This window comes from Carcharodon carcharias, chromosome 1 (assembly GCF_017639515.1).
Source record: "Carcharodon carcharias isolate sCarCar2 chromosome 1, sCarCar2.pri, whole genome shotgun sequence".
Lineage (NCBI taxonomy): Eukaryota > Metazoa > Chordata > Chondrichthyes > Lamniformes > Lamnidae > Carcharodon > Carcharodon carcharias.
Window position 1 is genome coordinate 233,352,965 of NC_054467.1, and position 14,274 is coordinate 233,367,238.

The 14,274-nt window shown below is 44.7% G+C and overlaps 1 protein-coding gene across 2 annotated transcripts in view; it reads right to left on the reverse strand.

Moving 5' to 3' along the window:
* fgfrl1a (fibroblast growth factor receptor like 1a) overlaps nucleotides 1-14,274 on the reverse strand; it is a 350,262-nt gene that overhangs the window by 7,474 nt on the left and 328,514 nt on the right. The window contains exon 7 of one of the 2 annotated variants that reach the window (XM_041197377.1): nucleotides 5,477-7,494. The exons of the other annotated variant lie outside the window; for it this stretch is intronic. Within the exon in view, the coding sequence (XP_041053311.1) occupies nucleotides 7,037-7,494 (458 nt within the window). The 3' untranslated portion in view covers nucleotides 5,477-7,036. Of the gene's footprint in view, nucleotides 1-5,476; nucleotides 7,495-14,274 lie in introns of those variants that run through there. 2 annotated transcript variants of the gene reach the window in all.

Genomic DNA, 14,274 nt, shown 5'->3' on the forward strand with positions numbered 1-14,274 from the left:
GGAAAGGGAAGGTTCCCAATAGATCTTACTTGATCTGAATGCTACTGCAGTTAGCAGGGACAAACTTTTCTAAACAATTTTTGCTGATTAGCCGATAGAGGCTGGATGATAGGGAAAGGTCAAGCAAAACTATGTAAAAGTATACTCTTTGTGACATCTCTGGGATCCATCGTGGCATTCTAACCAGTAGACAATCTTGCTGCTGTATTCATGGTAAGAGACCTGTCTGATGTTATCACTGTGTCAAGAAAGAGGTATGAAATTCTGAGTGGCCAACTCACAACCCTGATCCTACTCCTTCCCTTACTTCATAAACCCGTCTAACACAGAGGGGAGGCATTGTCTCTCTTCTGGCTCTTTGAAGGAGCTATCCAATTCATCCCACTCCCCTGTGCTTTTCCCCATAACCCTGCAAATTTCTTCTTTTCAAGTATATATCCAATTCCCATCTGAAAGTTACTACTTGATCTGCTTCCATCAGGCTGTCAAACAGAGCATTCCAAATTGGAACCAGTTGCTGAGTAAAAATAAAAATCTCATCGCTCCTCTGACTTTGTTTCTGCCAATTATCTTAGATTGTTTTTTATTTATTCATTCATGGGATGAGGGTGTTGCTAGCTGGGCCAGCATTTATTGCCCATCCCTAATTGCCCTTGAGAAGGTAGTGCTGAGCTGCCTTCTTCAATCACTGCAGTCCATGTGGTTAGGTACACTCACAGTGCTATCAGGGAGGGAGTTCCAGGATTTTGACCCAGCGGCAGTGAAGGAACTGCGATATATTTCCAAGTCAGAATAGTGAGTGGCTTGGAGGGGAAATTCCAGGTGGTGGTGTTCCCATCTGTCTGTTGCCCTTGTCCTTCTAGATGGTAATGGTCGTGGGTTTGGAAGATGCTGTCTAAGGAGCCTTGGTGAGTTCCTGCAGTGCACCTTGTAGATGATATACGCTGCTGCCACTGTGCGTTGGTAGTGGAGGGAATGAATGTTTAAGGGTGTGGATGGGGTGCCAATCAAGTGGGCTGCTCTGTCCTGATTGGTGTTGAGCTTCTTGAGTGGTGTTGGAGCTGCACTCATCCAGACAACTGGTGAATATTCCATCATACTCCTGACTTATGCCTTGTAGATGGTGGACAGGCTTTGAGGAGTCAGGAGATGAGTTACTTGCTGCAGGATTCCTAGCCTCTAAGCTGCTCTTGTAGCCACAGTATTTATATGGCTGGTCCAGTTCAGTTTCTGGTCAATGGTAATCCCAGGAGGTTAATAGTGGGGGATTCAGCAATGGTTATGCCATTGAATGTCAAGAGGCGATGATTATATTCTCTCTTGCTGGAGATGGCCATTGCCTGGCACTTGTGTGGCATGAATATAATTGTTACTTGCCTGGATATTGTCCAGGTCTTGCATGTCCATGCATTTGGACATGGACTGCTTCAGTATCTGAGTTGCGAATGGTGCTGAACATTGTGCAATCATCATCCCCACTTCTGACCTTATAATGGAAGGAAGGTCATTGATGAAGCAGCTGAAGATGGTTGAGCCTAGGACACTACCCTGAGGAACTCCTGCAGTGAAGTCCTGGAACTGAGATGATTGACCTCCAACAACAACAACTACCTTCCTTTGTTCTAGGCATGACTCAAACCAGCAGGGAATGTTTCCCCTGATTCCCATTGACTCCAGTTTTGTTAGGGCTCCTTGATGCCACACTCAGTAAAATGCGGCCTTGATGTCAAAGGCAGTCACACTCACCTCATCTCAGGAGTTCAGCTCTTTTGTCCATGTCTGAACCAAGGCTGTAGGTCAGGGGCTGAGTAGCCCTGGCAGAACACAAACTGAGTGCCACTGCGCAGGTTATTGCTAAGCAAGTGCCTCTTGATAGCACTGTTGATGACCCCTTCTATCACTTTACTGATAATCGAGAGTAGACTGATGGGGAGGTAATTGGCTGGGTTGGAATTACCCTGCTTTTTGTGTACAGGACATACCTGGGCAATTTTCCACATTGCTAGTAGATGCCAATTTTGTAGCTGTACGGGAACAGCTTGGCTAGGGGCATGGCAAGTTCTGGAGCACAAGTCTTCAGTACTATTGCCAGAATATTGTCAGGGCCTATAGCCTTTGCAGTATCCAGTGCCTTCAGCCGTTTCTTGATATCACGTGGAGTGAATTAAATTGGCTGAAGACTGGCAGCTATGATGCTGGGGAGCTCTGGAAGAGGCCGAGATGGATCATCCACTCAACAATTCTGGCTGAAGTTTGTTGCAAATGCTCCAGCCTTACCTGTTGCACTTAAGTGCTGGGCTCCCCCATCATTGCGGATGGGGATATTTGTGAAGCCTCCTCCTCCTCCAGTGAATTGTTTAGTTGTTCACCACCATTAATGACTGGATGTGGCAGGACTGTACAGCTTAGATATGATCCATTGGCTGTGGAATCATTTAGCTCTATCACTTGCTGCTTATGCTGTTTGGCATGCAAGTAGTCCTTAATTATAGCTTCACCAGGTTGACACTTCATTCTTAGCTATGACTGGTGCTGCTCTTGGCATGCCCTCCTGCACTCTTCATTGAACCAAGGCTGATCACCTGGCTTGATGGTAATTGTAGAGTGGGGAATATGCTGGGCCATGAGGTTACAGGTTGTGGTTGCATACAACTCTGCTGCTGCTGATGACCCACAAAGCCTCATGGTTGCCCAGTCTCGAGTTGCTAGATCTGTTCGAAATCTATCCCATTTAGCACAATGGTAGTGCCACACAACACAATGGAGCGTACCCTCAATGTGAAGACTTCATCTCCACAATGACTGTGCGGTGGTCACTGCTACTGATACTGTCATGGACAGATGCATCTGCAACAGGCAGATTGGTGGGGATGAGGTCAAGTATGTGTTTCCCTCTTGTTGGTTCCCTCAATACCTGCCGCAGACCCAGTCCAATAGTTCTGTCCTTTAGGACTCGACCAGCTCGGTCAGTATTGGTGCTACTGAGCCACTTTTGGTGATGGACATTAAAGTCCCCTACCCAGAGTACATTCTGCACCCTTGCCACCCTCAGTGCTTCCTCCAAGCAGTGTTCAACATGGAGGAGCACTGATTCATCAGCTGAGGGAGGGCTGTTCGTGGTAATCAGCCGGATGTTTCCTTGCCCATGTTTGACTGGATGCCATGAGACTTTATGGGGTCAGGAGTCGATGTTGAAAACTCCCAGGGCAACTTCCTCCTGACTGTATACCACTGTGCTGCCACTGGTGGGTCTGTCCTGTTGGTGGGACAGGACATACCCAGGGATGGTGATGGTGGTTTCTGGGACATTATCTGTAAGGCATGATTCTGTGAGTATGACTATTTCAGTCTGTTGTTTGACTAGTCTGTGAGACAGCTCTCCCAATTTTGCACTAGCCTCTACATGTTAGTAAGGAGGACCTTGCAGGGTCAACAGGGCTGAGTTGGCTATTGTCATTTCTGGTGCCTAGGTGGATCAAGTTTTCATCCTTATTGACTTTGGTGGTTTGATACAACTGGGTGACATTTCAGATGGCAGTTCAGAGTCAACCACATTGCTATGAGTTTGAAGTCACATGTAAGCCAGACCAGGTAGGCTCAGCAGATTTCCTTCCCTAAAGGGGCATTAGTGAACCAGATTTAGGTTTTTAAGAAATTGATTAATTGTCATCATTAGACTTGTTAAGTTCCAACTTTTTAATTCATTAAAATCAAAATTGACTATCTACTGTAATGGGGTTTGAACCCAGGTCTCCAGAGTATTACCTTGGGTACCCAGGTTGTCAGTCCAGTGACAATACCACAACATCATTGTCTACCCCTAATCTGCAATCTGCGAACTGTACCCTCTGGTTCCTGCCAGTACTGGAAGTAGCTTTTTCCAATCAACAGCTTCAAAACTCCTCACAATTTCAAACATCTCTATTAAAATCCCCTTAATCTGTTCCGCTTATTTTCAAATATATGAGGAAATCAGTCTTTTTTCTGAGAAGGAACAAGTTAATTTCACAAGATCGTCTATAATAATAAAAACAGAAAATGTTCGAAATACTCAGCAGGAACAAGCGCATGCTGCAGCCATAACATGCTGGGGGTGGGCTAAATTGGTTGAGCCACTCAGTGGAATGAAGTCCTCGCCCTTGGGAGCTGCTGGCCAATCTGATTGACCAGCAGCTCCAGCAGTCCTGGAAGCATCAGAGCTCAGTAGTGGGCGCTGCTGGGACTGCAAGACAAAGATCATGGCTGCCCCAGAAAGATAATTCCTGAGGTTTTAGGGAGGGCAGGGATCTAAGAACCTAAGGAGGGAGGACTTGTGTTTTGGAGGACAGCAGCACCAAAGAAAGGTGGGGACGACATTTTGGGGGCCGGGGTGATGGTGGGGGATGCCTCCAATAGGTGCACTGCACTCCCTGAATAAGATGCCCGCTTCCTGTCCTTTTTCATCTAGGCCTTAAAAAGCAGCCTCTGCACTCCTGCCTAGCTGCCCATGCAGCTGCATTTTGGTGTGGGCATTGTATTGATCAGGTCAATAGGTTTGCTAACAAGCCTAACTGACCTTTAATTATGTACTTACATATGTAAGGCGGGCTGCCGGTTTTGACACTTGTCCATCTTGAGTTTTATGGGGGTCAGCTTAGGGGTGGGTGTGAAGGTGGTCAGTTGGCATCTGATCTATTTTACGTGCTGCCCTGCCAAAAACTCCCCAGTGGGGGCACGTAAAATCCAGCCCAACCTTTCAGGTCAATGACCTTCCATCGGAACAGTTCTAATGAAAGGTCTGTGGCCTGAAACATTAACTCTGTTTCTTTCTCCATGTTGCCTCACCTGCTGTGTATTTCCAGCCTTTTCTGTTGTAAGCAACACCAAAGCTGCTTTTGCATTGCCCAAGGTAGCTAGTAATTCTAGAAGTAAAGCCTTACTGGGCAGCCCTATTTGGACTGCAACCACATGAACAAAACTTCATCTGAGAGACTTAGACAGCTTCAATTGTTGAGGATGTGCAAGTCATTGGATTTTTGATTAAACTTCCCAAAGATTTTTTTCCCAACCAATGTCCCGCTCTTTTGCAAAATGACTGGTAGTTTCAGTGGAAAAACGCTGAGTTTTAAGTCAGGCTCAGCTGGGATCAAAGTTGATCTAGGTTAGTGCTGGTTCTTCCATCAAGCCAGTTGCTTTGACTGGGTCAAAGACTGAGCCCGTGGAGGTGATCATTTGAGCACAAGCTGATAACTGATTCAGTCTGGTCACTCAGCATCACATAAGACTACATCAGAGGTTGAACCCCAAAGCTGAGCCAGTTTGTTCCCGAGGCTGGAGGTGGTTGTGTAAGAACTGAAGGATCTCCCATTTGCCTCTACCAACCACTTTTTAAGAGAGCCAGATGAGCTATGGCTTTACCTGAAGAATGCTTTGTGTTCTGTTAAAAAAAGGCTTCGAGAACAGGTGATATACTGCTTAGACATAGAAGTTCAACAAATAAGATAGAGCTGTGTTTTATTTTTTCTTCAGAAGAAACATACTGAGTCTAGCAATTACATTTTGCAATATTAATAATAAAACACTGAATATGTTCCAGTGATATCCCTTTGTGTGCTGTTTTAACACAGGCATCAACTCCTTCCTTTTATCCGGGCAGGTCTTTGAATCAAATCTGCTGGGTACGTGCTCCATGAAAATACTGTTAGAAACCCTGATCAGTGGCTGGCAAGATTTCCACCCATCATCCCACACATCTGCAGCCAATTTAGACAGCTGGTCTAGGGTTGCCATTGAGTGAGAAGGTTGGAGGTTCAAGTCCCATTCCAGACTCTTGTTGGTCAGCATAATCTAGACTGAAGTTCCAGTACAATACTGAGGAGTACTGCAGTGTTCACACCTCAGGTGTATGTGTAAGATTCCATGACACTATTTGGAAGAAGAGCAGGGGAGTTTTCCTCTGTGTACTGGCTAATATTTATCTCCCAACTTACACCCCGAAAATATCAGAACCTCATCACTGCTGCATTTCCTATATTACAACAGCGGCTACACTTCAAAACTACTTCATTGGCTGTGAAGTGTTTTAGGACGTCCTGCCGTTGTGAAAGGAGGGAAGACTTACATTTATGTAACGCCTTTCACAACCACTGGATGTCCTAAAGTGCTTGGCAGCTGATGAAGTGTATTTTGGTGTGTATTCACTGTTGTAATGCTGGAAATGTGGCAGCCAACTCCCACAAACACCAATGCGATAATTGCCAGATAATCTGTTTTTCTGAAGTTGTTTGAAGGTTGGAAACTAGCCAGGACACCAGCATGAACTCCTCTGCTCTTCTTCGAAACAGTAACGTGTTCTTTTATATCCACCTGAGAAGGTAGACAGGGCCTCGATTTAAAACCTCATCCAAAAGACAGCACAGCACTCCCCCAAGCACTGAAGTATCAGCCTGCACATCTGTGTTTATGTGCTGCACTGGGACTTGAGCCCATAACCCTTTGACTCAGGGGCAAATGCGCTACTAATTGAACAACCTAAAGAGGCAATATAATTGCACATTCCTTCTTTCTTTCATGTTATGGATTAATTATTCAAGATAGGTTTTAGCACTTTCCTAAGAGGCTGGGGGAAGCAATAAATTCCGAAGTGATCTTGAGAGTTCCCTCCCTCACTTGTACTAAAACCTGTTGAGTGATGTATGAACCAGCCTATGTGCAGATTAACCACATTGTAGTTGGCAAGTTGTCGCTGTCTGAATGTGGAAGTTAAACAGAACTTTTTTTTTAAAACCACTGGACAAATGCAAATCAGGTCAAACAATTCTGTCATGAGGTCCAGAAAGATTCTATGTGCTTGTTATTTTATTTGCTAAGGTAGAAAAATTGCATTTCAAGGTTGCTTTTCCAAGACATCAGGACAGAATATTGATTATGTTGATGAATGACTATCACTGCCATTGAATTTGTGTTCTGACATCAGGATGGATAGTTGAGATGTGGCCCCTGTTTGTGAAGGGGGAAATCCTGGACCACCAGGTCCAGTGTGGTTCCATGGGCCACACTACTTTGCCCATGCAGCTGGCCTAGCCAACTGAGATGATTTATTACTTGGCGGTCCACCCATCACTGGTATAACATGACTGAAGACACCTTCTAGCATGGTGTTCAACTTTTGCGCATTAGCATATCCACTAGCTAGCTTGTAAAAAACATTTGTCAAACTACCAAACAACTTGGGCAGGCCGGTGTTAATAATAGCAAAAGGCTTCTTATGTTCTTCCACTGATTCTGTGGGGTGTGTCTCCTCTGTCTCTACAGGTGACTGAAACCTGGAGCTACTAGACTGCACACAGCCTCTTGTTGCTGGCAGTTCCGCTGAGCCATCTGAAGCATCTGACGGGTTACTGCTGTCATTTGAGGTGTCAGGGTGAATGCTGCAGGGCCTAGTGTCATTGTTCACATCTGAGGTATTGGCATGGGAGACAGAGCTATTCCAGGGTTCAAGGTTATGACTGGCATCTGTGGAAAAGAACCAGCACACTATTAGGATTTCTGAGACAGTGTCTATAAAGTGACTATGTTGATAGTGGGTTCATAAAATTTTACAGCATAAAAGGGTGATTCAGCCAATCATGCCTGTGCCGGCTCTTTGAAAGCCACTATCCACTTCAACCCTTTGCCCTGTCCCAAAGCTCTGTACATCTTTACCTACATCCCTCTTAAAACCGTTGATAAATTCTGTTCCCACAATTGTATTCTTCAGATGGCATCCCAGTGCAGAAATTTCTCCCGGTACATTTTCAGGCGCAAAATGGTACGTAAATGCCCATGTGCCTGATCACAGAGCCACAAGGCGGAGCCCAAATTCATGCCACTCATCCAGCTAAGATAGATGGGTTGCCAGCACTATCTGTACTATTGTGTTGCTGCTATAGAAAGTGGGGCTGGGGAATTGATAAAGGAAGGCAGGGAGATAACAGATGAATTAAACAGGTATTTTGCTTTGGTCTTTATTACAGAGGACACAAGTAACATTCCAGAAATAGCTATAAATCAGGAAAAGGGAGGGAGGAACTCAGGAAAATTACAATCACCAGGATGTGGTATTAAGCAAATTCTTGGGCCTGCGGGCTGACAAATCCCCAGGTCCGGATGGACTTCACCCTAAGGTCTTGAAAGAAGTGGCTAGTGAGATAGTTGATGCACTGGTTTTAATTTTCCAAAATTCCCTAGATTTCGAGAAGGTTCCATTAGATTGGAAAATGGCAAATGTAACTCCTTTATTCAAAAAGGGAGGGGGACAAAAAGCAGGAAACTATAGGCCAGTTAGCCTAACATCTGTCGTTGGGAAAATGTTAGAAGCAGGGCACTTTAATCAATTGATTGGAGTTATTTGAAGGAGTCACATGTGCAATGGATGAAGGGGAACCGGTGGATGTACTGTATTTAGATTTCCAAAAGGAATTTGATAAAGTGCCACGTCAAAGGTTATTGCAGAAAGTAAAAGCACACGGTGTAGTCGGTAACATATTGGCATGGATAGAAAACCAGGAATGGGCAGGTTGATTATGAGGAAATGCTAGACAGGTTAGGCTTGTATCCATTGATAAAGAGTAAGAGATGACTTGATTGAAAACTTTAAGGTCCTGAGTGGTCTTGACAGGGTGGATGTGGAGAAGATGTTTCCTCATGTGGGAGAATCTAGAACTAGGAGTCACTGTTTAAAGTAATTGGTCGCTCATTTAAGACAGAGATGAGAATTTTTTTCTCTCAGAGGGTTGTGAGTCTTTGGAACTCTCTTCCTCAAAGATGGCGCAAGCAGATTCTTTGAATAATTTAAGGCAGAGCTAGGTAGATTCTTGATTTACAAGGGGGTGAAAGGTTATCGGGGGTTGGCAGGAATGTGGGATTGAGGTTACATTCAGATCAGCCATGATCTTATTGAATGGGGAAGCAGACTCGAGGGGCCGAGTGGCCTACTCCTGCTTCTGATGTATTGATTGGCTCCTTTCCTAAATGGGGGGGGGGGGGTATCAATTTTGTGCGATCCTGATGCAAATTAAAGGCTCCTTTCATCTCTTAAAGGAAAGGTCACATACTGACAACCCCTTCCCCACACAGGTTGTCACTGTTTTGGAGGTTTTATTGGATTAGGTTGACAGGAAGAGGGGATTCTACCTCTGGGTGGCAAGAAGATCTGCAGGCAAGCTGCCCCGAAAGAGTGGGTGGAGGTGGCAAAGTTTCAGTTTGAGGAGTATCTCTTCTCCTACTTTTGGGGTGATTATTTGGACAATTACATCCTTCACCTCCTCACACCTCTGCTATCCTTCACCCACCCACACTATTCAACCCTGACATGCATGACCTCAAAATGGTTCTAACGTTGGCATGCAGGGTGGAATTTTAACCATGTCACACTGTTCCTGATGGTGGAACAGGAAGTGGGCACCACATCCACCCTCTTGCCTTTTGCTGGTTCAATTAAAATTTAAAGTGCTGGCAGCCTGCCTGGGAGACACATACAGTCACGCAGTGGGAGAAGATTTTCATTGGTGAAACCCGCTGTCAGCTAACAAAGGCAGAAGGCATGGGTGGGCAAGAAAAGAGCCTTCTGGACAGAGAGACTTGTCATCACGGCCACAACTTTCCTGCCCAACTCTATTGTCATTAACGTAAGACTTATTGAAAGCACAATGATGGCACGGGTGTTTTTTCAAATTTAAATTTCACTTGTAAATATTTCACATTACATTGGTTTCACTTTATTCACATGTGAATCATCATTATTTGTTGGGACTAGCTCTGTCAGAACTAAATTTACTGGCATGCCTCACGGGTATCATAGATTGATGATTACAAGGGAGTTGGGGTCATTTCTTTATTGTGGAAGAAACAATGTTTTATTTTTTTTTCACTCTTTACTGAATGTTCATGTTAGTGTCCAATGCTGTACTTGTCACTGTGGGACATGGCTGAACTTCCAAGCTCAGATGGCCCTCCCTTCCATGCATTGTAAAGAAGATTGTCCAAAATCACTTCCGTTAGGGATAATTGAAATGTTGTAGATGAAAGGGGATCCCAAGGTCTTCTATAAGCATGTAAATAATAAAAGTGTGGTAAAAGAAAGGGTAGGGCCAATTAGGGATAAAAAAGGAGACTTGCAAGTGGAGGCAGGAGAAGTAGTGGAGGTATTAAACAAGTACTTTACAAAGGAAGAAGATGCTACCCAGGCTGAGGTGAGAGAGGAGGTAACTGATACACTCGAGGAATTTAAAATTGCAAAGGAGGAGGTGTTAGAAAGACTATCTTTACTTAAAATTGATAAGGTACCAGGATTGAATGAGATGCATACAAGGGTATTGAAGGAAGTGAGAGTGGAAATTTCAGATAATCTTCCAGTCTTCCTTAGACACAGGGGTGGTGCCGGAGGACTAGAGAATTGAGAACATTACACACTTGTTCAAAAAGGAGTGCAAGGATACAGCTGGCAACTACAGACCAGTCAGTTTGACTTCAGTGGTAGGGAAACTTCCTGGAAACTATAGTTTGGGACAAAATTAACAGTCACTTAGACAAGTGCAGGATAACTAAGGGAAACCGGCATAGATTAATTAAGGGAAAATCATGTTGAACTAATTTGCTGGAGTTTTTTGAGGTGGTAACAGAGAAGGTTGGTAAGGGCAATGCTGTTGATGTAGTGAATATGGATTTTCAAAAGCCATTTGATACAGTGCCACACAACAGACTTGTGAGCAAAATTCTAGGTCACAGAATAAAAGGGAGAATAGGAAATTGGCTGAGTGACAGAAAACAGAGCGTATTGATAAACGGATATGTATTAGATTGGAGGAAGATTTGTTTTGCAGTACCCCAGGGGTCAGTGTTGGGACCCTTGCTCTTCTTGATATACATTAATGACCTTAACTGGTGTGCAGGGCATGATTTCAAAATTTGCAGATGATATGGAGATTGGAAGCTTTGTCAACTGTGATGAGGATAGTCTCGAACTTCAAAAGGACATAGGCATGTTGGTGGATTGGGCAGACAAATTTCAATACAGAGAGGTGTGAGCTAATTCATTTTGGCAGGAAGAATGTGGAAATATAGTATAAAAATAAAGAGAGAAACTCTAAAGGAGGCACAGGAACAAAGGGACCTCGGTGTATATGTACATAAGTCATTGAAGGTGGCAGGGCATGTGGAGAGACCAGATAATAAAGCATATGGTACCCTAGGTTTTATTAATAGGGGCCTTGAGCACAAGAGTAAGGAGGTCATGTTGAACTTGTGTAAGACACCAGTGAGGCCTCACCTGGAGTACTGTGTCCAGTTCTGGGCGCCATACTTGAGGAAGGATGTGAAGGCATTGAAGAGAGATTGGACAGAGGAGATTCATAAGAATGATGCCCTGGATGAAGAACTATAGCTATGAGGATAGATTGGAGAGGTTGGGTCTGTTTTCCTTGGAGAAAAGAAGGCTGAGAAGAGACTTGATAGAGGTATTCAAGATCCTGAGGGGTATGGGCAGGGTAAATAGTGAGAAATTGTTCCCTGTCAAAAGTACATCAAGAACTAGAGGGCACAGATCCAAAATAATGGGCAAAAGGAGTAGAAGTGATGTGAGGAAATTTTTTTTCACCCAAATGGTGGTTGGAGTCTAGAATAAATTTCCTGAGAGGGTGGTGGAGGCAGGTTCGATCGAGGTATTCAAAAGGGAATTGGATTGCTACCTGAAAAGAGAGAATGTTCAAGGTTACAGGGATAAGGCAGGGGAGTGGGATTAGGTAGAATGCTCTTTCAGCAAGCCAGTGCAGACTCAATGGGCTGAATGGCCTCCTTCTGCACTATAAAGATCTGTGATTGTGTGAACTCAAAGCTCTGTAAGGATTCTGCTAGTCAACATCCTAAGATCGACCCACATGTGGACAGTACTGATACAGCCCCTCATTTTCTCACCTTGACAGATAGTCCCTACCATCCCCACCACACCCAGAATGCCAGGCTCTTCTCTCTTCCACTCCTCCATGCCCCGAACCCCACTCACTCCACATGACCACCACACCCCCCTCCACCCACCCCCCCACCCACCCACCCCCCCCACCCCCCATCCCACCATTGACTCACCCTTGCTGGTCTCGAGCCTCCATGCAAACTGCCATTCTCCTGCTCCACCCACTTGTACCGCAGAGTTCAACAAGGAAAACTGCTGACCTCAGACACAACCGCACAAAGCTGATCATTGCACATCACCTTTAAGAGAATGTGAACCAGGAGCCACGAGATTCTAATGCACCTCTGACTTTATCATGAAGGTAGGATGTCATTAAAAATGTTTTACACTAATGAGTATTCATCGCATGCAAATGTATTACAAGTACAAACCCACCACAGGAGGTCATGAGGCCTGACATGCTATCAGCCTGCCACTGAGTTAATCTCTGCATCTCAACCTACTGTCGGAAAATACGAAATTTCAGCTCCCACCTAATTCAGTCACCCCTCATGCCATGTTTCCCCCACTCTTGCAGGCTCCGTTAAATCCTCCACCCTCTCTTCTTTCTCAAAGGGCAAGGCTGTACACAATAACGGGGAGCAGGCAGCCACAAGAGGAAGGCCAGGACTTATCCAAGTGCTGTCCTCGTTTGAAAAACAGGTCTTGGACATGGACAGCGAGGAGAGCAGCAGGTGCGGAGTATGACATTAAGAGGTGAAGGAGAGGGAGTAAAGTGTGCTGCAGGGATTGGAGGAGGATGCTGGAACTGGAGGGACAACATGCAGTGCAAATCCCAGAGTAATGAAAAAGATGAGTTAGGAGGCTTTCCTTCACTATCCACGTGAAGTTATTGAACTTATTCCTGCACTGCAGCCATGTTTAGGCAGCAATACCCCTCATACAAAATTGTTCTGTCTGCTATCACACCTAGTGAGAGGAAAGGTCCTACACTGATTTTCACCATCCTCCCCTCATCTCAAATTTCGCCCGCACACATGATCAATGAAAGATTGCGACTGTGTTCAGAAGCCATTCGTCTGACTCTGTTTACTAAAATCTAACTCTTCTCCCTTTCTTACTTTTCAAATCCAGGATATGTATACAGAGGAAAAAGAAGAGGACAGCACTGCTGAACAGGTAGCATCACTCCACCATACATTTGTTGACACCAGCCCAGAAAGTGGAACTGCATGTAGCTCAGAGAGTAGGCTGGAAGGGCTTGCATGTGATTAAAGTTTCTGTACCCTTTCCATTATCTTGACATCCTTACTAAAATAGAATGCCCACTTGGGAGCACAATAATCTAACTGCAGTGAAACCAGTCATTTGTACAGGTTTAGGGTTCTCTCTTTTTTGTACTCTGCATCCCTACTCATAAAACATGGAAACTTAAAGTTTCTGCTCATTTTCACTGATTTTATCAATGCAACCTGGCTGAACACTGGTGAACACTGGCTAAGCACTGCAGAAACTCACCAAGGATCCTTAGACAGCACCTTCCAAACCCACGGCCACTACCACCTTGAAGGACAAGGGCAGCTTACGTGGGAACATCATCACCTGGAAGTTCCCTCCAAGTCACTCACCATCCTGACTTGGAAATATATCGCTGTTTCTTCATTGTCGCTGGGTCAAAATCCTGGAACTCCCTCCCTAACAGCACCGTGGTTGGACTTACACAACATGAACTGCAGTGGTTCAAAAAGGCAGCCTGCCCCCACCTTCTCAAGGGCAATCAGGGACGGGCAGTAAATGATGGCCCAGCCAGCGACACCGACATCGCATGCATGAATAAAAAAACAAGAAATTGACCAAACCAGTGCAAGACTTCCACAGAATTTTTAATGCAAGTTGTGTCAAGTGTAAATTGAGTTTCCACCATCCTCACCATTGGGTTAGAAAATGCTGTACTGGTGAAGCCCCTACCCACAAAACCAGTGACCTCCCAGGTTGACAGATGTTGTCAATGTAACCTTGGTGAGCCGCTCTATTGTATCTTGTAGCTCCATATATTGCAGCCGCAGTGGGCCAATGTTAGAGTGTAGATTTGGAGCTCAAGGGCAAATTACTTGTCTCTAACTTTGATAGCACATCTTCCAAGAATCTTTCCAGAAAATATTTATTTTGCTTTCTGCATCCAAAGAAATAGAAACATTTGAAACTGCATTGTTAGGGCAAAGACAGCTGCAACAGCATTTCTTGAGACCATCATTTTCCATATTCGGAGAGTTTTTTTTCACCTTTTATCAACTTTTCCCCTGGTTCTGGTTACTAATGCCCTAAAAGGCATAAAGTCCTCAATTATA